The sequence below is a fragment of the Stegostoma tigrinum genome, chromosome 10 (genome assembly GCF_030684315.1).
Source record: "Stegostoma tigrinum isolate sSteTig4 chromosome 10, sSteTig4.hap1, whole genome shotgun sequence".
NCBI classification, from domain to species: domain Eukaryota; kingdom Metazoa; phylum Chordata; class Chondrichthyes; order Orectolobiformes; family Stegostomatidae; genus Stegostoma; species Stegostoma tigrinum.
Genome location: NC_081363.1, coordinates 45,914,014 through 45,937,556, shown reverse-complemented (window position 1 = coordinate 45,937,556; position 23,543 = coordinate 45,914,014). Strand labels below are relative to the sequence as shown.

The 23,543-nt window shown below is 41.3% G+C and overlaps 1 protein-coding gene across 3 annotated transcripts in view; it reads left to right on the top strand.

Moving 5' to 3' along the window:
* The window catches only part of txndc16 (thioredoxin domain containing 16), a 92,797-nt gene extending 69,693 nt beyond the window's left edge, over positions 1-23,104 (top strand). For 2 of the 3 annotated variants that reach the window (XM_048538362.2, XM_048538363.2), the window contains exons 17-20: positions 11,940-12,078; positions 14,469-14,635; positions 17,110-17,300; positions 22,108-23,104. In XM_048538362.2, the coding sequence (XP_048394319.2) occupies positions 11,940-12,078; positions 14,469-14,635; positions 17,110-17,300; positions 22,108-22,388 (778 nt within the window). In that variant the 3' untranslated portion in view covers positions 22,389-23,104. The remainder of the gene's footprint in view (positions 1-11,939; positions 12,079-14,468; positions 14,636-17,109; positions 17,301-22,107) is intronic. The other variant, XM_059649152.1, reaches the window with a different exon arrangement.
* Positions 23,105-23,543: the final 439 nt, after the last annotated feature.

Here is a 23,543-nt window from a genome sequence, read left to right as displayed (position 1 = left end):
TTAGCAGCATTTAGTGCATTTGTAAATTTGCACAATACACAGCAAACAATAACCAGTATACCTCAAATAACCCTGGAAAGGCAAGTATTTCAAAAAGTTGAACAGGTTAAGTGAAGATTTTAAGCTACTACAATGTGAATGAAATTTTCTCTTAATTGGATGGATGCAAAAGGCATTTTGCTAACCACAGATACTTACCGTGACATTGCAGTGCCATGTATATAGGTCATATATCTCAACAACTGGTGTTCAAAGAACACACCTCACTTCCAACCAAGCATTCCAACTCTTTCCCCCCCGACCCCGATACCTTCTCCTGTAACAGTAAAAGATGCAACACCTGCCCACACACCACCTCCCTCACCTCCATCCAGGGCCCTAAACAGTCCTTCCAAGTGAGGAAAAGCTTCACCTGCATCTCCTCCAATCTATTCTATTGAATCCAGTGCTCCCAATGTGGTCTTCTCTATGTCGGAGAGACCAAACATAGACTAGGTGACCATTTCACCAAGTATCTCCGCCTGGCACATAACGGCCAACCTAACCTCCCAGTCACCGCCCATTTCAACTCTTCGTCCCGCTCCCCCCCTCTCATATGTCCGTTCTCGGCCTCCTCCAGTGTCGCAGTGATTCAGAATGGAAATTTGAAGAAAACAACATATCTTCCACCTGAGCACCCTAAAGCCCAAAGGACTCAACATTGGAGAACACAATTTGAAATAACCTTCCCACCCATCCCCCGGTTCCCTTTCCAGTATCACCACCTCCCTTCCATTCCGCCTTCTGAACTTCCATTCCAACCACCAACCAAATTCATCCTTCTCATCGACCACTCAGGTTGTACAGACTACCAGTGTTTACCTGTTACCACTATTCCGCCTCCATCCCTTCACCACCCCCCAGAATCTTTATCTACAGCTCCCCCTAACCCCAGATCCAGCCCTGAAGAAGGGTAACACCTGAAAAGATGACTGCTCCTTTCATCAAAGAATGCACTGTATTCAACTAGTCCACTCTTGGAACACACAAAACAAATCATCTACCGATAGGTATGATTCTGTGATTAGAGAATACTTGTTGAATATTCTGGATGTTTTAATTGCTACAATTTTAAAGAAAAAACAGTTTAACACATACAATAAAGCTCAGAACATGGCTCATGTACAATTACTAGAGTGATGTGTATTCATTCGCAAGGGCTTGATATCTGCAAACAAAAAGAGGATTTGTAAACCTTGGGCCTTTTCATATGAACTGCAACTTGAGCAACCTATTGTTCTTGGGCTATCTTCCTAGCAACACCACAGCCAAACAAGTTTGACGCGTCAACTGATCAGCACCTCCTTCTTCCTGTACTGCAAAGTATTGTGTGATATTTTGTAAGATTGCATTCTAGTGTTAATCCTGGTGAGTGCAAGACAAATAGCTCTCTTTTCAGCAATACTGAAGTACTGACCCATCAATAACTGTTAATTATACTTAAAGGATAATAGTTCATTGCCAAGGGGGTTTTGAAGCAGCTCTACATCATGAAAGAGCCAGTAACAGTCCTCCCAAAGGTCTCTCACTAAAAAGAAAAACTGAAAGATATGAATTCCATCAGTTTGTTACAGATGATCCAAAAACACACACCAATGAAAAGTTAGCTAGTGAGCATTGATAAGCTCTTTTTCCTGGTTTAAAAAAACAGTGTTGGGAAAAGGTTTCAGAATTTCAACCCACAGCATAAACAAAACCTACAAAAATATTATTATATGGAATGTTTTAACACTGGATTTTCAAAGTTGAAGTGTATATAATCACGATCAATGTTCAAGCTGACATTAGAATTTTGACATGCTGACACCATCCAGTATAAAATGCACTTCTAATCCACAAGCATCCAGTCCCACCACCACCCAGTAGTGGCAATGTGTACTGTGTACAAGATGCAGTGCAGAAATTCACCAAAGATCGTTAGCATCTTCCAAACACCAGCCACGTTCCAACCAGAAGGACAAGGGCAGCAGATACACAGGAACATTACCACCTGCAAGTGCCCCTCTAAACCACTCATTGTCCTGATTTGGAAATATATCATTGTTCCTTCACTGCCGCTGGGTCAACATCCTAGAATTTCCTCCCATAGGGCATTGTGGGTCAACCTACAGCACACCGACTGCAATAATGAAAGAAAGCAGCTCTCCACCACCTTCTCAAGGGCAACAAATGCTACCCAGCCAGTGACACCAATGTTGCTCAAGTGAATAAAAAGCATTTGCTTCATAATGTATTTAAATCATCCTCAGGCCAAGTCCTCTCATTCTCTAATCTTTTGTACTTCCCCTTAGTATTTTGGCACAATAGCTTATGGAGACCCTCAGTTATCATTGTTTCACAGTTTTGAGCCTTGTTACTGCTTCACCTGCGTCTTCACATTTTAAAGACTTTCTCAAACACTGATATGATAAGTCAATTTTTCAGTCATGTCTCCTACTATCTTCTGGTTCAGTTCCCTTATCATCTAAAGTTAGATCTATATCTATTAAATGCATACACTAGTAAGTGATCTTGCTTATGTATAAACTTCCTGTTCAACATTCTGTTTTCAGATTTTTGTCAAAATTCTAATGTCAGCTTGAACATTGATCGTGCCTATATACGCTTCAACTTTGAAAACCCAGTGTTAAAACATTCCATATAATAATATTTTTGTAGGTTTTGTTTATGCTGTGGGTTGAAATTCTGAAACCTTTTCCCAACACTGTTTTTTTAAACCAGGAAAAAGAGCTTATCAATGCTCACTAGCTAACTTTTCATTGGTGTGTGTTTTTGGATCATCTGTAACAAACTGATGGAATTCATATCTTTCAGTTTTTCTTTTTAGTGAGAGACCTTTGGGAGGACTGTTACTGGCTCTTTCATGATGTAGAGCTGCTTCAAAACCCCCTTGGCAATGAACTATTATCCTTTAAGTATAATTAACAGTTATTGATGGGTCAGTACTTCAGTATTGCTGAAAAGAGAGCTATTTGTCTTGCACTCACCAGGATTAACACTAGAATGCAATCTTACAAAATATCACACAATACTTTGCAGTACAGGAAGAAGGAGGTGCTGATCAGTTGACGCGTCAAACTTGTTTGGCTGTGGTGTTGCTAGGAAGATAGCCCAAGAACAATAGGTTGCTCAAGTTGCAGTTCATATGAAAAGGCCCAAGGTTTACAAATCCTCTTTTTGTTTGCAGATATCAAGCCCTTGCGAATGAATACACATCACTCTAGTAATTGTACATGAGCCACGTTCTGAGCTTTATTGTATGTGTTAAACTGTTTTTTCTTTAAAATTGTAGCAATTAAAACATCCAGAATATTCAACATGTATTCTCTAATCACAGAATCATACCTATCGGTAGATGATAAAATGTGAGGCTGGATGAACACAGCAGGCCAAGCAGCATCTCAGGAGCACAAAAGCTGACGTTTCGGGCCTAGACCCTTCATCAGAGAGGGGGATGGGGGGAGGGAACTGGAATAAATAGGGAGAGAGGGGGAGGCGGACCGAAGATGGAGAGCAAAGAAGATAGGTGGAGAGGGTGTAGGTGGGGAGGTAGGGAGGGGATAGGTCAGTCCAGGGAAGACGGACAGGTCAAGGAGGTGGGATGAGGTTAGTAGGTAGCTGGGGGTGCGGCTGGGGGTGGGAGGAAGGGATGGGTGAGAGGAAGAACCGGTTAGGGAGGCAGAGACAGGTTGGACTGGTTTTGGGATGCAGTGGGTGGGGGGGGGGGAAGAGCTGGGCTGGTTGTGTGGTGCAGTGGGGGGAGGGGACGAACTGGGCTGGTTTAGGGATGCAGTGGGGGAAGGGGAGATTTTGAAACTGGTGAAGTCCACATTGATACCATATGGCTGCAGGGTTCCCAGGCGGAATATGAGTTGCTGTTCCTGCAACCTTCGGGTGGCATCATTGTGGCAGTGCAGGAGGCCCATGATGGACATGTCATCAAGAGAATGGGAGGGGGAGTGGAAATGGTTTGCGACTGGGAGGTGCAGTTGTTTGTTGCGAACTGAGCGGAGGTGTTCTGCAAAGCGGTCCCCAAGCCTCCGCTTGGTTTCCCCAATGTAGAGAAAGCCGCACCGGGTACAGTGGATGCAGTATACCACATTGGCAGATGTGCAGGTGAACCTCTGCTTAATGTGGAATGTCATCTTGGGGCCTGGGATGGGGGTGAGGGAGGAGGTGTGGGGACAAGTGTAGCATTTCCTGCGGTTGCAGGGGAAGGTGCCGGGTGTGGTGGGGTTGGAGGGCAGTGTGGAGCGAACAAGGGAGTCACGGAGAGAGTGGTCTCTCCGGAAAGCAGACAGGGGTGGGGATGGAAAAATGTCTTGGGTGGTGGGGTCGGATTGTAAATGGCGGAAGTGTCGGAGGATAATGCGTTGTATCCGGAGGTTGGTAGGGTGGTGTGTGAGAACGAGGGGGATCCTCTTGGGGCGGTTGTGGCGGGGGCGGGGTGTGAGGGATGTGTCGCGGGAAATGCGGGAGACGCGGTCAAGGGCGTTCTCAATCACCGTGGGGGGGAAGTTGCGGTCCTTAAAGAACTTGGACATCTGGGATGTGCGGGAGTGGAATGTCTTATCGTGGGAGCAGATGCGGCGGAGGCGGAGGAATTGGGAATAGGGGATGGAGTTTTTGCAGGAGGGTGGGTGGGAGGAGGTGTATTCTAGGTAGCTGTGGGAGTCGGTGGGCTTGAAATGGAATTTCAAATGCCTATCGGTAGATGATTTGTTTTGTGTGTTCCAAGAGTGGACTAGTTGAATACAGTGCATTCTTTGATGAAAGGAGCAGTCATCTTTTCAGGTGTTACCCTTCTTCAGGGCTGGATCTGGGGTTAGGGGGAGCTGTAGATAAAGATTCTGGGGGGTGGTGAAGGGATGGAGGCGGAATAGTGGTAACAGGTGGACACTGGTAGTCTGTACAACCTGAGTGGTCGATGAGAAGGATGAATTTGGTTGGTGGTTGGAATGGAAGTTCAGAAGGCGGAATGGAAGGGAAGTGGTGATACTGGAAAGGGAACCGGGGGATGGGTGGGAAGGTTATTTCAAATTGTGTTCTCCAATGTTGAGTCCTTTGGGCTTTAGGGTGCTCAGGTGGAAGATAAGTTGTTTTCTTCAAATTTGCATTCTGAATCACTGCGACACTGGAGGAGGCCGAGAACGGACATATGAGAGGGGGGGAGCGGGACGAAGAGTTGAAATGGGCGGTGACTGGGAGGTTAGGTTGGCCGTTATGTGCCAGGCGGAGCTACTTGGCGAAATGGTCACCTAGTCTGTTTGATCTCACCAACATAGAGAAGACCACATCGGGAGCACTGGATGCAATAGACTAGATTGGAGGGGATGGAGGTGAAGCTTTTCCTCACTTGGAAGGACTGTTTAGGGCCCTGGATGGAGGTGAGGGAGGTGGTGTGTGGGCAGGTGTTGCATCTTTTACTGTTAGAGGAGAAGGTATCGGGGTCGGGCGGGAAAGAGTTGGAATGCTTGGTTGGAAGTGAGGTGTGTTCTTTGATGTGAACACCAGTTGTTGAGATATATGACCTATATACATGGCACTGCAATGTCACGGTAAGTATCTGTGGTTAGCAAAATGCCTTTTGCATCCATCCAATTAAGAGAAAATTTCATTCACATTGTAGTAGCTTAAAACCTTCACTTAACCTGTTCAACTTTTTGAAATACTTGCCTTTCCAGGGTTATTTGAGGTATACTGGTTATTGTTTGCTGTGTATTGTGCAAATTTACAAATGCACTAAATGCTGCTAATATGCAAACCTGAACAGTGCCCAGGCCATCTCGGAGAAGTTGTGGACTCTAGTCTAGATGTTATAACTGTAAAGGTCTTACCTATGCATATCAAGGCTTGACTGACAGCCCATATTTTCATTTAGTTTGTTAAGATGGATGCATGGAAGAGAAAACATTGCTTGATTGACAAACTTACAGACTTTTTCATGCCTGTGATCTATTTTGTCTCCAGTTCAATGTGTAGTTGCACGTGATTAAGCAGGCATTGAATGTTTATGGTCTCAGTTATTGATTCCTTAAAAGCACATTGGCATTTTTAAAGAGTTGTAGCATCAGTATTTTTAGGAATGCCATTGAAGATTGTTTCTAAGCATTTCCATACATCCCATTTTACCATACAGTCCACAGTGCTATACGGATGTTGGGTTGGATGAATGGACATGGAAGTGCAATGAGTTGTCATTGAGGGTACAAATGGTCATTGGGAGTTTGGGGAGGGGGGAATGGGTTGGGTGAGCACATAGTTGGAATGGAGACAGTGAAGCTATTGGGAATGGTGACAGCTGGTATGGATGGGGTGTGGATGTAGGAGAGGGGCATGATAAGTGGGGCGAGAGGGCCTAATATTTAAGGAAATAATTGGGACCCAAGTCCCAGAGAATTTGGGTCGGTCTTTTGACCAGGTTTTGGCAGCCTTGTGATTGCTTTAAATCCAGCAAATCCTCTACCAGTCCCCCATCCCCAAAATGAAATCATGCTCATTGACAATATTTCCTGAGGTGAGTGTGCTGAGCCAAGAAATCTTTCTCTTCGAGTTACCTGCCTCTAAGATGAGACACCCAAAATCTGTATAAACATTTTCTAATCAACCTGGTCATGCCCGTTACAAGTTGTTACACACCTCTGGAGGTGGTGAGCTTTAAACTGTGCCTCCTGGTTCAGAGGTAAGGACACTACCACGAGACCATATGAGCCCACCAGTTTTTGTATATATTGAGTTTAAATTTTGGTTTCAATGCTCATATAATGATGACTACAATCAAGAGCTGAGGGGATGTTGAAGATCCAAGAGTCAATGTAGATTAGTGTTCAGTGTGTAAATGCGTGAACAGAACTTTGGGTTATAGGTATTTTTAGTTAACCCATGCAGAGATGCTATAACATACCTCTGGAGTGAGTGGGATGTGATCTTGAGCCTGCTGGCCCAGAGTTAGGGTCAGTATCACTGCACCACAGGAACCCTCCGATCTTTGTATTTACTGTGTTGAAATGCTGGCATTAATGTTCTTATAAAGATTTCACTAATCATAAATAGTAAACAGAGATTAAGAAGCAATAATACCTCACTTTTTAATGAAAATATTTATGGGTATTGTTATTGACCAAACCAAACCCCCTCAAAATATATTAAGAAGATAGTCAAGACCCTAAAATTTTCTTAATTTAAAGGTAGGGATCAGGTGTTGTGTTCCGGATATTTCAATTGCTCAGATTACCAGTTTTGAAGCAAACCATGCATTATTCATACAATGTAGTTAAAAGACAGCAAAAGAAACAATTGGAAAAACTTAATTCTATTGGAAAATTTAACAGAATGACAGATTATTTAACTACTTAACAAATCCAATATAGTAATAGCCCATTAACACACCGTTGGCAAAGGCAAATTCAGTAAAATACGATGTTTCTCATGCAATTCTAACAGCAGGTGGGGACTCCCAGCTTTCAGCTGTAACAGAGAAAGGAATTGAGCTACTCTATCCAGTTTCAAGACCCCAACAACTACTACCGAAAGCTAAAACTTAAAATTCTGATTCTGTGGGAGCTTGACCCAACGCATTCAGACTGCTTCTATTGTTCCAACTTTTTTAAAAAAAAACACAAGGCGTCACAAACTGTTTACTCTATTGGCTCAGAGAGCTCAGTGTCCCTGTCTCTAACCTTTTTCATTAAAAAAAATCCAGGATAAAGTACACCTCTCAAAGCCATTGTATCATCGCAATGTCAGAAATATCGTTGAATGTTCAATACACATGCTGGATTTGGCAAGGTGTTTAGCAAAATTCTACGAGACCTTTAAAGATTAGGGTCATGGAACGAATGGTAAACTACACACTGCACTGGGAATTGCTTTAGAAATGGAACGATCAATAAGAAGAGAAGCTTATGCCATGAACCCATCATTAATGAACTTTCTCAGAGAACTATTCTGAGCTTCTGTTGCTTGGGCTTCTTACAAGGATAAATATGGAAATATGTTGATAGTTTCAAACTGTGTAGGAATATGCCCATAAATGGATAACGTAAGTCGGGACAGAACACTTGGCATGCAATGGATGGGCATCCATTAGCAATTAATGAAATAAAGCCAATGTTGTATCCGATTTTCACCGAGGGTACACATGTTTAAAGTGTATTTGATGAATTAAAATAACATCGCTGAATTGAGAGCAGTGTTTGCCAAACATTTTTTTTTATCTTCCCCTCATAAAGACAAACAGAAGAATGTTACATTTTCAACAGTCACAACAATTCTCATTGAATAAAAGAAAATTGACAAGTGTCATAATCAAGCATTTGGATAAGTATCTGTCAGAGAATAAGATAGATGTTAAAAGAATAAGATTAAAGGTAGATTTTTACATTCTTTTTGGAAGCTATTAATTTCTTTTACTGACTCATGGGAGTGCATCTGCTCAAGTCTAGTTGATTATCTCTGAAGGAGAAATTTCCCTGAGCTTTTCTAGTTGGTGGTTCATTTTTTTTCAAGAATTTGTATGAGTTGGATGGAGCCAAATTGTCCATGTTTCTTGCCTAGGAACAAGGTAGCTTAGGGGGCTGGGAGGGATTATTACAGTTCACCTACCTGTTTCTGAAACTTGTTGAAACTGTTATTATAAAAGACAAGTTACGTGGAGCACTTTTAGCAATCTTGATCGATCTTATGGTATTTATATTGATCAAAGTCTCTGTATGAGGTATTGGATTAAGTTGGGTTGTGCTTTTATTACAACAAAAGGAACATCTGTGAGAAAGTTTGAGTACCATAGTTAATTCAAATTAGCATGAAAATTGTATGCTACTTTCCCTGATTGCTATATAATTTAGTTCAGCTACGCAGTCAGCTTCATCTCTTGCCTACTTTCATGGAAGTAAGGAATAATTTGAAGAAAAGTTTGCAGATAGACAGGAGTAGTCTTGAACGAAAGTGACGTTAGGTGACATACGGCTAAACAGCATTAGGAAACTATAAGAGAGCAGTTGAACACTGGCCAATGGTGACCCTTAGGAAGTTGAGGGTGAAGATCAGTCAATGATGGGGCAATGCAGTTGAATCAGTAGGGGAGGTGTCTGGCGGATGTACATGAATGTTATTATCTCTAATGAGCCCATGCTGAATTTTGGCCAGATCTTGCTGCAAGTGGTCATGGACTTCTCATTATTTGAAGAGATATAAACTGAACAATGTCTAAACAACAGTAAACAATGCTACATCTGATCTTAGAATGGAGGGAAGACCATAGATGCAGCAAGTGAAGTTGTCAGGTCTAGGACACTGCTCTGAGAAACCCCTGCAATTATGTCCCAGCACTAACATGAAAGCCCTCTAACCACCAAAGCTATCTTCCTTTCTACATACATATCTGAGTGTTGCCCCAACCCTCCCCTTGAATATAATTGGCCTTAGTTTTACTGGGGTTCTTGATGCCAAATATGGTTTAAAAAAATGTTTTCATCTCAAAGCCAGTTGCCTCGCAGCACATTTATTTTAATTCAACTCCTGTTCAAATTTGGAAGAAAGCTGTTAATGAGGTTTGGAGTTGAATGACCTTGCTGAAACCAAAACTGAGCACTGTTGAACCGATTGCTGCTGTTTAAATGCTGCTTGAGAGTGCTGCCAATGACAACATGTACAAAATTTTGCTGATATTAGAGTGTGGACTAGTTGAAGATTAACTGAATTGGATTTGACCAACCTTTTGGGGACAGGACAAACCTGGACAATTATCCTCATCATTGGCTAAGTGCCAGTGTTGTAGCTCTGGTGAACACATCTTCTGTGTTTTAGCTGCGAGCCTTTATAGTCAAGAACCTTGCAGGATTCTGTGCTTTAAGTTGTTTCCTGACTTCATGTGGTATGGTTCAAACTGGTGGAGATTAGTTTTTGTCATGGTAGTACCTCAGGAGGATTGGATTATCTTGGGACACTGCTTGGCACTGGGGACACCACCTTTAGAGTATTGTTCACAGTATTGCTGTCCGAATTTCAAAAAAAGGTACAAATGCATTTGAATAATGGATCAATGTATTGTTTTGTGAGGAAAGGTTGGACAAGCTGGGCTTGTATCCATTAGAATTCAGAAGACACGATTGAAATATTTAAGATCCCGAGGGTTCTCCACAGGCTAGCTATGAAAAGAATGTTTACTGTTGTGGAAAGTATTACAGAGGAGGAGATGCTGGACATCTTAAAACATGAGAGTGGATGAATCCCCAGGACTTGATCAGGTCTACCCTAGAACCTTGTGGAAAGCTAGGGAAGTGATTGCTTGGCCCCTCACTGAGAAATTTCTACCATTGATAGCCATAGGTGAGGTGCTGGAAGACTGGAGGTGAGCTAACTTGGTGCCACTATTTAAGAAAGGTAGTAAGGAACAGCCAGGGAACTGTAGACTGGTGAGCCTGACATCAGTCATGGGCAAGTTTTTGGAAGAAATTGATTGAGTTTTTTGAAAAAGTAGCGAAGAGGATTGATAAAACCAGGGCAGTGGACGTGATCTATACGGAATTCAGTAAGGCGTTCGTTAGGCTTCCTCATGGGAGACTGGTCAGCAAAGTTAGACCACATGGAATACAGGGAGAGCTATCTATTTGAATACAGGACTGGCTCGAAGGTGGAAAGCAGAGGTTGGTGGTGGAGGGGGAAAGGGTCTAGGCCCGAAACGTCGGCTTTTATGCTCCTAAGATGCTGCTTGGCCTGCCGTGTTCATCCAGCTCCACACTTTGTTATCTAGTTGGTAATGGAGGGGTTGTTTCTCAGACTGGAGACCTGTAACCAGCGGTGTACTCCAAGGATCGGTGCTGAGTCCACTGCTTTTCATCATTTATGTAAATGATTTGGATGTAGGAGGTATGGTTAGTAAATTTGCAGATGACACCAAAATTAGTGGTGTAGTGGATAACAAAGAAGGTTACCTCATAGTATAACAGGAACTTGATCAGATGAACCAATGGGCCGAGGAGTTGCAGATGGAGTTTAACTTAGATAATGGTGAGGTGCTGCATTTTGGAAAAGCAAATCAGGACTGGACTTATACACTTAATGGTAAGATCCTGGGAGTGTTGCTGTACAAAGAGACCTTCAAGTGCAGATTCATAGTTCCTTAAAGTGGAGTCCCAGGTAGCTAGGATAGTCAAGAAGGTATTAGGTAAGCTTGACTTTATTGGTCAGTGCGTTGAGTATGTAATTTGGTGGGTCACGTTGCGGCTGTATGGGACATTGGTTAGGCGACTTTTAGAATACTGCATTCAATTCTGGTCTCCTTGCTGAAGTAAGAGTGAGGGGTGACTTATAGAAGTTTATAAAATCATGAGCAGCACGGATAAGGTGAATGGACTATGCCCTCTCCCCTACGTAGCGGAGTCCAATACTAGAGGGGAAAGATTTAAAAGGAAACTAACAGGCAATGTTTTCGCACAGATATACAAGGTGTAGAGCTGGATGAACACAGCAGGCCAACCAGCATCAGAGGAGCAGGAAGGCTGACGTTTCGGGCCTACACACTTCTTCATTTTCTGAAGAAGGGCCTAGGCCCGAAACGTCAGTCTTCCTGCTCCTCTGATGCTGCTTGGCCAGCTGTGTTCATCCAGCTCTACACCTTGTTATCTCAGATTCTTCCAGCATCTGCAGTTCCTACTATCTCTGTTCTCAGAGCTGTCACGCTTAAAATCTCAAAAACTACTAGGCTTTGTTTTGTTTTGTATGAAAGTTTCAGTTACTGTTACTTAAAGTTTTACATGAATATTTTCTGATCAATTCCATTTAATTGCTATTTTGATGCTAAAACTAACTCATGAGAAGTTACTTCTTTCCATCAGATATACGCATTTACATGGTCCTTTATTTTAATCTGTCACTTCTATCATTGCATTATCATTCAGCTCGCAGAAGTTTGATGTGGCTCTACCAGCTCTGATGTTCGTTAAGGATGAAAAATCTCACATAGAAGCCATTCATCTTGAAAATCCTAGCAGAGAGGGCATTGTATCTGCAGTCAAGAGTACCATGTTGGAAACATTTGTAAGTGTTTTTAAGGCTAGATACTTGCATTTAAACAGACTAGCATAACTTTTGAAATTCTCATTATTAATGTTTTAAATATTTTTGCAAAATAATTTTGCAAAATATTCTCATTAAATATTGTGATGCGATTGAAGAATTAATTCTTGACATAATTGAAGTGTCATTTTTTATTGGTAGATTCTCACCTTTAAGGCAAAATGTAGTGTAAGGAAAAGATGTAATTATTTTTGACATTGGGTTTCTAACTCCATTGAGATATTACATGAGTTGTTATCATTTGATATTTTGTAGAATGTTATTCACTCTCTTAATGTTTATCACATGCAAAATCACATTACATTGCTCAGTGTCTGTGCATTTTGTTAAGGTGACTTTAATTGAGAGTCTTAAGGTAACTGAGTCCTGAAAAAAAAAGTTGACATGTATAATTCAGATCATTGCTAGCGGAGTGTTTGCACCTCCAGTTGCTTCTGACATAGTTCGTAGAGAGGCCCATAATGAGGCACGCAGTAGTCCAAAGATTCCTTACATAAACCGGCAGACTCTGAACTGGTGCTATTATAACATTATTAACTCTGCCAAATGATTAGAACTGGATCACACAAGTCCACCTAAACTACAAGCTTGTTATTCAGTAAATGTGTACGAGGGAGATCCAGAACCAGTTATTTAAAGGACCAGGCACCCAAGTTGCATTGTATCTTGAACCAGTGTGGCATGTATTGGAGCTGCTGCAGTGAGTTCCTGGATTTAACAGGGAATGTTGTTGTACGGGGCCTGTAGGTGTGTCCACTTTAGGTCAGCAACAAGAGACTGAGGTGGAGCAGTAGCTGCAGGGAGGGCAAGCTTTGCATGATTCCCCCTATCAGCTCAAAGCTAGACTCCTGCATGCCCCTTAATAGTGACAGCCATTGCGCCCAACATCCAAGAATGCGCAATCCTGTATGTAACTCTGCTGAAGTCCTTCTCCTGTAACAGAACTCATCTGTGAAGTTACCCCTCAATGAGCTGGCACACTCTCTTTTATCCCTGATCTAACTGCAACCTGCTCGCACCCAATGATTCACCATGTGCTGATCCCAACTGGTGGCTGTAGAACAGAACTACGCCATTCACTCTATCAAGCCTGCTGTACTATTCAATACAGATAGTTGATCAGACAGATCAATTCCAACCCTTCCCCATAACCTTTTATGCCACTGGAAATCTGAATATCATCAATTTCTACCTGAAACATGCTCAAAGACTGAGCTTCCACAACCCGCTGTGATGGAGAATTCCAAACTAAAAAAAAATCCTCATTGCAGACATAAGTGCAACCCCCTTTTGTTTAAACTGTTCTAGACCTCCCTGGTTGTGGGTCTTAACTGCATCCACCATGTCTATTTTGACGGTTTCAATGAGATCATCACGCATTCTTTGAAACTAAAGAATACAGGCCCGGTTTGCCAATGTCTCTTCATAGAATAGTCCCATCATCCCAGGAACTAATCTGATGAACCTTCATAACATTCCTGCATGGCAGCAATGTCTTTCCTTAAACTATGACTGCACACAGGTGCAGCCTAACCAAGCGTCTAAGCAATTGAAACAAGACTTCACTACTCTTGTAGTCCAAAGCCTATTGCAGTAAAGGCTAACCTTCCATTAGCCTTCCTCATAGCTCACTGCACCCTACGTGTTAGTTTTCTGTGACTTATCGACAAGGACACCTAGATCCCTTTGCACATCTACACTTCCCAGCCTCTTAACGTTCACTCTGCACATCTTTCTTCTACCAAAGTGGGTAACCTCACATTTTGCCACATTATATTAATCAGCCATGTCCTTGCCCATTCACAAAGCCTGAAGCCGCTTTACATCTTCCTTACATGCATCTTCCACACAGCACACATTTCCCCCTAACTCTATCGTTTTCAAATTTGGAAGCATTACATTTGGCCCACTCCTCCAAATCATTGCTGTCGATATTCTGAAACACTGGGGACCATTCACTGATCCTTGCAGTACCCTGTTAATTAATTTGGCAATGCGGGAACTCTTACTGCCTGTTTTCTTCTTCAAACTATACCAGTATGTTACCTACTATCTGCGTGCTTTAACATTTCTAGCCAGCTTCCTGTGTGGGACTTTATCAAAATGGTATCAGTTTAAGCGACAAAAGTCTTCATAAGTGTTTCTCTGTTGCTTCTTGGATTGCTGTAGCTGAATAGGGACAGGCATACTTTCCAGTGACATCATTTTATTGCAGATTATGAAAATGATCTGATCAGAACCAATAAAGATTACCTATAATTATAGATCTGAATTGTCTGTGACTATCTCAACCATTTCTTAGTAACAAAATAAACTAACGTGTTCTCTTTTATTCCTATTTTTAACATTAGCCTGAAATTACAGTGGAAAATTTCCCATCTTATTTTCATCCTCTGAAACTGTTACTCATTCTTTTCATTGATAATGGTGACACCAAGACTATGAAAGCTAGAGATGAGCTTGAACAACTTACCAAGTTAAGAGATGTGCAGACTTACACCACGTGCTGGATTGATCTGTAAGTCACAACTTCCTTGGCAGTAATTCATCAGATTTTGATATCCTGCTAAGATTTTTTAATGATGGTCTGCAAACAATATCCATAGGGAAGACAAAAATTTGAAAGGAAGCCTCAAGCGGGCAGGGCAAATTAAACATAGCTTCATTGTCACAGCTAGTTATTGAAATAGCAGTATGGTAATGCAATGGTTAGCACTGCTGCCTCACAGCACCAGGGACCCAGCTCAATTCTAATCTTGGGTGACTGGAGTTTGTACGTATTCCCTGTATTTGCATAGGTTTCCACATGGTGCTCTGGTTTCCTCCAACATTTCAAAGATATCCTGGTTTGGTGGATTGGCCATGTTAAATTGCCCATGGTGTGCAGGGATGTGCAGGCTAGATGGATTAGCCATTGGAAATGTGGGTGTTGGGTCTGGGTGGGATGCTCTTCAGAGGGTCTATGCAACTTGATGGGGCAAATGACCTCTTTCCACATTGTAGGGATTCTATGATTGATTTATTGTCTTTGATTGAGAGGATATAGGTGTTTCTTGCTACTAGTATGCAGTAGCATAGTGAGTAGTTTTCACCACTAATAGGATGCTGCTGTCCAGACAAAAAAATGCTCTACATTAGGCACAAATGACTAATGTGGTTATATGAATGTCTCTGCAGGTGTGACATATGGCATGCCACATCTATTCACACAAAGGATCCTGTATCCATTTCAACACAACAAAATGGATGATAGCTATTCTTTGGTTCATTTCTCAAGGCAATGCCTTGACCAATCAGAGTCAACCTGCTTGGTTTAAAATTTAAACAAAAACATGTGAGCTATCTGACAGTTATCTTTTACTGGTACATTCTCCATGGCAACAGCTGTAATAGTGACCACTTGTTAACCACTAAGCATTCTCCTCCCCACCACTGAAATTAAGCTGAAAGGTTGTGGCCTGATTGCCCACAATTTCTACCCTCACTTCCTTCAGAATCCTAGGAACTGTCTCATTGTAACTGTGCCTGGCCTGTCAAAGTAAATGGCCCCAAACCAAATACCTATCCCTAAGCCGAAACTTTGTGCCACGGCCATTGGCATATGGCACAGACGCCTACCAAAGACATGGCCTCCAATTCCTGGCAAAACTCACAGACTGTCGTCCCTGGCAAAAAGGTACAAACCGTGGCCTCTGGCAAAACACATGACCCCTGGCCAAGGCACAGAAAAAAAAAACACGATCCTTGACCAAAGTCATGGTCCCAGAATCGTGAGCAAAGACTTGACCCATGACCCCCAACTGAGGGCACAAACCCTGGTCCCTGGCCAGAGGCACAGATCTCAATGCCTAGCAAAAGACATCTCTGACCCAACTGATGACTGCTGCCAGTTACTTCCCTAACTGCTCACTGCTCCTCCAAACACAGAATGGTTCTAGCTGGTGATAGGCTCAGTGAGGAATCTTTCTCTGGCAAGTATGGGAGAGATGTACATTTCATTGGAAGAGCAATCCCTCACCGGTTCTGTCTGTTCTGTTTATGGTGATGGTTATTCTCTGGTTAGTTCCCTCTATGATTGAATTTTGCCACGTATTTTGATAGCCTTCAGAGTGAACTTGCCCATTGCTCCCATGTAGTTTAAATGCTGATTCAGAGTGAAGGCTCTGAAAATACTGCTCAGTCATTACACTGATTTTAAGGATAGAATTTATGTAAGCAACCATATGACCACATATTGTATTTAAGAGTACAATTTATGTTTTTCTCCATTCTCAATGTTCTGTAGCATGAGAGAAACAAACCTCCAGTTTTCAGAGAATTCCAGTTTCTGGACAGTGGGATTTGGGATTCTGTTCCTACAATATAAACTGAGGTCCTCTGTTTACCATGATAAGATCATCTTTAGTAATGTTAAAACATGTCTGACTGGTGCCTGGGAAGCCTTGTATCGTCAAATATAATCGACCCAGTTAAAATGTTAATAATTAAATAAGAAGAGCCCTTGAACAATTTTTTTTCTAATCCAGCTAAAAATCCCAAAACTTTCAGTGTAGTCTGTTTCTTAGGTGTAGGCCTAAAAATGAACTAAACTTATCCTGAAATCTCCAGCAATGGATTTAATTTTCTCCCATTTGTAGTGTATGTTGCATCATTGATTATCATACTGAAAATTGTAAATTTTCTTTCTAGCTTTATTTGGTTGAAAGTTAAATGCTGAATTTTGAAGTAACCTTTTAATAGACTTTACTTGTTAGTTGTTTTGACTTGCCCAGGAATCTAATTCGGCAGTAGTAGTTCCAACAACAGATTTCCTTTCTATTCCTGAAGCATAATTTTAAAAACCTTTTTGCCCATTTAGCGAATGATGGGCAGTGGTTTTACTTAAATATGCAACTCGTAATTTCATTTCAATAGCATAACTAATTATTTTGTAGTTCTGTGGTTTAGTTTTTTATTTTTAATAACTTGTACTTATGTTTTTAAACCACCAAGACGAAAGACACATGTCGGAAAAGAGATTCTTCAAGTATATTTGAACTACCTCCCACAGCTGCCAGCACTGGTCTTAGTGCAACTCAGCTCGAGCGGCAATGTGTTTGTATTTCCAGAAGGAGAGCTTATATCAGCAGCCAGTGTGCTATATTGGTTAGAGAAGATACAAACAGGACAGGAGGTCCCGAAAAGTAAGTAAAATCAATGTTTTCTAACATGTTAAATGTAAACTGTTGAGTCTGCAGTCTATCTTTACAATACCAAGCAGAATGGATACCAGATGGATGCCTTCCAGTTCAATCCAGCTGTACATCTGGTGAGAATGTGAGGAAAGGGCAAGTAGAGAGGCCAGAACATGGATATTGTGGGATATTACAAATTCTTGCAAGTTCAGAAGAAACACAGATTCCTTGAAATAACGTCACTTGCTTGAGAGAGTTAATAGTTGGAGGACAGTTCCAAAGCCAGATATACCATCCACCTTGTAATTGGGGCCCACGTTATTGACCAGTCCTTCCTGAGCCAATAAAAATATTGAATATTTTTGAATGTATTCATGCCCTTTTAAAAAGTGCAGGGATGAGCATGGAGCAGGGTCACAGGAATATAACTTTGGAAGTGTCATTTTTAAATGAGTAATGAATCACAAATCATGAATATCTTGTGTAATGTTGCTTGAATTGTATTAACAGTGCTGAAATTGATTGAAATAGAAACAAAAGAAAAGGTGGAAGTTTAGGAAATCAGATCAGGCAATATAATGTGAGAGACAGCATTAATGTTGAAGCCTAGAAATTTCAACTTTATTGTGTTAAAACAAGGTGAATTCTTCTTCCTCATAGCATTTATAATTTGTTTTTACCATGTAACATCCAAAGTTATCAAAACTTAAATTTCCACTTGAATTTTAGAAATACCCAGTAGATTCCTCTACCAGATGTCAATAACTGCCTACGCTAGAATTCTAGGCATCTGCTAGCTGGTTCCCAGGACACACTGGTTCCTCTATACCCCCACACTCTGGCAGGGTGAGGATCAGAGGTTCCTGGTAGGCGTATCTAGCATTTAAACGATGATACTGCTCTGCATATTTTCAGGATCAAGCTTTCGTTTTTAGTTTGTAATCAGGACCTAATGACAAAGCTGTAACATTGTTCCCGTGGTGGTAGTTCATGAACTCTAGGATATTGACCATGTGGTACAGAGCAAATGGCATATTTCTAAATCTGGATTGAGGATAGCAAGAAGTTATCTTAGTTACATTTTGGGGTTATTGATTTGTTTACTTGTTTTGCTGGAAAATCTGTTTAGTGACAACTTGTATTTTTACCACGCTTTTTGAATTTGCTGATTTTTCACTCATTATTAAATGTATTTACAGGCAATGTCCATCATGTGTCAAACTTACTTTAATGTTGTTCCTTTGACACATCTTGCACTGGTAATGTTTAACTTTATTTCAAGGTCTTAGTGCTTTTGTAACAGTGAAAAGTTCGAATACGTGAATGTTGACATTCGCCATATGCCTTGTGATATTCACTGGTAATAAGATACTGAAAGCTGGTCAAAAGCCCAAGAGGAAGCAACTCTGGTTTACATCACATCCCAAATACTAAAAGCCGAACAACACCCTAAGAAAAAGGAACTCTGATTTACATCACCTCCCAAAGTTCTTTAGAAGCAATAAATATGAATGCACCAACATATGAATGACTAGGTCATCTGCTTTTGCGTTGTTGATTGAGTGAGCAATTTTTCCCTGGGCCTAGGAGGACATTCGACTCTTTCCAAAATAATGTTACGGGGTCTGTTGTATTTAACTAAGATGCACTAATTGGTTTAAGGTCTCAGCTGAGGAACTGCATCCCGGGTGATGCCATATTCCCTCAGCACTACATAAAAGGTCACCTTAGATTATGCACTCAGGCCTTGTAGGTTTCAAAATCACAGCCTCTGACTCACAAGTGAGAGTCCGTTCAACTGAACAAGGCTGCCAAGTTTACATTAAAAATGAAGCTAAGCTCATAAAAAATGGTTTTTACAGCATGAGGTAAGCAGAAGAATTTTGACTCGGACAACACGGTCTAGAGCTGGATGAACACAGCAGACCAATTTTCTGAGCTTGGCCTGCTGTGTTCATCCAGCTGTGCTCATTGTTGTCTCAGATTCTCCAGCATCTGCGGTTCCTATAACCTCTGAAAGAATTTTGATTCAGGATGGAATCTTTCCTGCCACTGAACAAGCTGGGAAGGAAAGTTGGGAAAGTCATGTGAAATCGGTATCAAGGAGATTCCTGACCTACAGAGCAAGAAGTCCTACTTTCCAACAAAATGTTGAATGGGAGATGGCATTCTTGTAAGTAAGTGGCAAGAGGCCTATTCTCAAGCATTGGTATCCTTATTATTACACCCTGTCACCCCATTGACATGCAGTTTCCCATTCACCCGCCAGCTGGATACAAATGAGATGGAGACAATTTCTGATGTGAAGGCCAGACAGGTAATGTGGTGACTCTAGTTTGCTGCTTGCTACTCCAGCCCTCCATCGTGATACCAACATATCATGTGCACTTTTCCAGGTCCCTGTTAGCGATGCGCAGTGCCAATTTCCCTCTGTCCGATATGTATCGGGCAGTTGACAGGAACCGTGCAAGGCAGCTGTAGACTGCCAGCACCTAACTGGGTGCATGTCTGGGCTTTAAAGACGATGCTGGAATCCCAGGATGTCCCAACAGTGACCAGCTCTTCTTTGTGTGGGGGAGTGGGCGAGTACAACGAGTGGGTTGACATGGGATTGTGGTGCAAAGTTTGCAGGATGGGCTGAGAAAAATCACCAAGGAAAGTCGCCAGAATTAACACTTAGCTTAAATTTTTGGTAAAATTTAACCCTCAGTTTTGCAAGTCACTAGTTAGCTGCTTTGCCCCAGACTCTTGAATGATATAGGAAGGACATTTAGGTATATCGGGCCTGAGTAAGTAGAAGAAGTAGAATTTCACATGGACACTGCTTTACAGGCATTCTTTCACATACTAAAACATATTAAAGTTCATGAATCATGAAAAACACATAGCAACTAATAGACTAGTTAGACAGCACAGTTTGTGACATTGCAAAATAGTTTTGACTTGACCTCAATGTAACCCTCTAACGGAATTCACCATGCACTCCTGAGGTTTCTGGTAATGTATTAATCATATTAGTTACTCACTCACTTTCACATTCCGGCATTTCAAGCATATGGCATTTCAAACACAAGGGATTTCATTTAGAAGCTCAACAGACAGACTCAATTATTTCTGCCAAATGAATCTTCAGTTTATGGAGGATGTGTAATTGGAGATCGACTAAAAACGAATTTGAATAGTTCACAGTTGAAATAACCAATGAGTGGACAAGGACTTCAACCACAAGTGAGCTGAGAAATTGATAAATATGATCAATGTTAGCGAGTTTTGAGAAGATTTGAAGCTCAGGTTGAGGTTCTGGATGTGAGTTTGCTCGCTGAGCTGGAAGGTTAGTTTTCAGACGTTTCGTCACCATTCTAGGTAACATCATCAGTGAGCCTCCGACGAAGCGCTGATGTTATGTCCCGCTTTCTATTTATCTGGTTAGGTTTCCTTGGGTTGGTGATGTCATTTCCTGTTCTTTTTCTCAGGGGATGGTAGATTGGCTCCAAATCAATGTGTTTGTCGATGGAGTTCCGGTTGGAATGCCATGCTTCTAGGAATTCTCGTGCATGTCTCTGTTTGGCTTGTCCTAGGATGGATGTGTTGTCCCAATCAAAGTGGTATCCTTCCTTATCTGTATGTAAGGATACGAGTGATAGTGGGTCATGTCGTTTTGTGGCTAGTTGATGTTCATGTATCCTGGTGGCTAGCTTTCTGCCAGTTTGTCCAATGTAGCGTTTGTCACAGTTCTTGCAAGGTATTTTGTAGATGATGTTCGTTTTATTTGTTGACAACAAATAATGATGAATTAACGGAAGACCATTTTGCATTTTCGCGACTATGCATGTAGAATCAGCGACTCAATCTGAAATGATACACGTTTGAGGGGGGATGTGGTGGCACAGAGATGATGTCACGGTGCTAGTATTTCAGAACCCCAAGCTATTGGGACTTAAGTGTGAATCTCTCCATGGCAGATGGTGAAATTTGGATACAGCACAATCTAGAATTAAAAGCTAATCTAATAGTGGCTTTGTAACCAGTGTCAATTATTGTAAAAGTTCATCAGGTTCACTGATATCCTTCACACAAAGAAATCTGCCATCCTTCCCTAATATAACTCCAGGTCAACATAATATATGTTTGATTTCTGACTGCCCTCTGAAATGGCTTGTATCAAACTGCTACAAAATCTAAATGAAGGAGTTAATGTAGGCACCACAAACAGCAGTGCAAATCCAGTTCCTTGCAAAACCATCCTTATTGACACCTGGGGGCTTGTCCCAAAATTGAGATAGCTGTCGCAGAGACTAGTCAAACAGATCTACCAAATCAAAACTGAGCATCCGTAAAGCACTTCAGGCTATCAGCAGCAGATTGTGTATTCTATCACAATCTGACCTTATAGCCCAGTGTTACCTCCACCCTACCATTAGCATCAAGCTGGGAGATCAAGACTGGTTCACTGAAGAGTGCAGGATTGTTGGTCAGGAGCAGCACCAGGCATGCCTAAAAATAAGGCATCAATCTGGTGAAGCTACATCAAAAGACTCCCTGCATGCCAAACGTCAGAAGTGACACACAACAAATGGATCAAATCTAAGCACTAGTGTTGCCACATCCAGTAGTGAATGCAGATGTACAATTAATGGAAATGCAGTCACTTTCCTTATCCAAGCCTGCATCTATATGCTGAAGCCCCAAGAGCCAGCCATTTGCTTTTTCCATCAAAGTATTGTATTGAAGCTCTAAACGTATAATTATTGACAGTCCAACTTGCATGTTTTTAAATATGAGATGTTTGCAAGTTTTAATGATCATACTTTCATAGATAATCTGCAAAGAAAAGAGTGGACACCCCCACAAGCTACTTATGATTTTCTGGCCATTATGGATATTGTACGTCCTGGATTTGCAAAGCAGAGGAGACCCGCTTCTGCAAACCAAGAAAAACCCTATGAGGAGGAGGAAAGTGGTACTGAACGTTTGCATGACAGTGGCAAGGAAGAAGCTCAAAGTGAGCTAGCTGCAGCATCTCAAAAAGCGCAAGGGACTTCTACACCACCAGATAAGCGAAACAAGCTGCAGCATGACCTACATAATGAGCTATGATCAGAAACCACAATTCAGTAAATGGATATCTTTGAGACTGTTGACCAGCTATACTGATTTCAGCAGCTAAGGCATGATTATATTTGCTTCTGGCTGTTGTTATAGACTTTATCAGCAGAAGGTGCAAATTACTCCCAGAAGCTGATTGTGCAACTGAAACTGAACACTTCAGTTAATCCTGTGGTACTGCTTAGCATTTCCTGCATGAACCGGATTGAAAAATGCAGCGGCCAATTTTCATAACAAATAAATTTCAAATGATTCAGTAATTCTTTTGTAGGTTATTTTGTTACTCAGTTTAAAATGAGAAAGAATTGAGTACAATACATCATGGTAACTCAAACCAGTGAAAATGCCAGTCTTTTGTATGTCTTGAAAATTATTGTAGAGCTTGATTTAATATATTTTACATCAAGTGTCACAGTTGATTGATAATAAATTTGCATTTTTACTATGGCTCCAGATCAGGTTAATTCCTGTATGTACCATTGTTTGGTGAAGAACTCTTATTTAACCCCCTCCCAAATTCTAGTAATTGTTTCAGAGTCCAATTGTTGTACGCTATGCAGGTAAAAATTGATTGTTAATATTGAGACGATGTGCGGTATACTTTGGCAGGATAGGATTTCTTCACCCAAGTTAATTTATGTCAATATAAACCAGTTTTAACTGTTCACAGAACATTCTGATTTTTTGAAATTTTATTAAACCGTTGACACCTGTTAATAATTTGAGCATGTTTGTGTACTTTTAAAAGAACAATACAATTTGTCCTTTGCTAAATACTGATGGTAAAGGTTATTGCAGAGATATGCATTTGTATTTCATAAACCAATGATTTTCAATAAGAGGAGGAAGTTGAAGAAAGCTTGCTCTAATTGAAAATCAGCACTTTTTAAACTATTTAATTAAGCTATGATGGATTAAACAATGTGGTAAACATATGTGGTTGTATAGGAGAGAGATAATGGGAACTGCAGATGCTGGAGAATTCCAAGATAATAAAATGTGAGGCTGGATGAATACAGCAGGCCAAGCAGCATCTCAGGAGCACAAAAGCTGACGTTTCGGGCCTAGACCCTTCATCAGAGAGGGGGATGGGGAGAGGGAACTGGAAGAAATAGGGAGAGAGGGGGAGGCGGACCGAAGATGGAG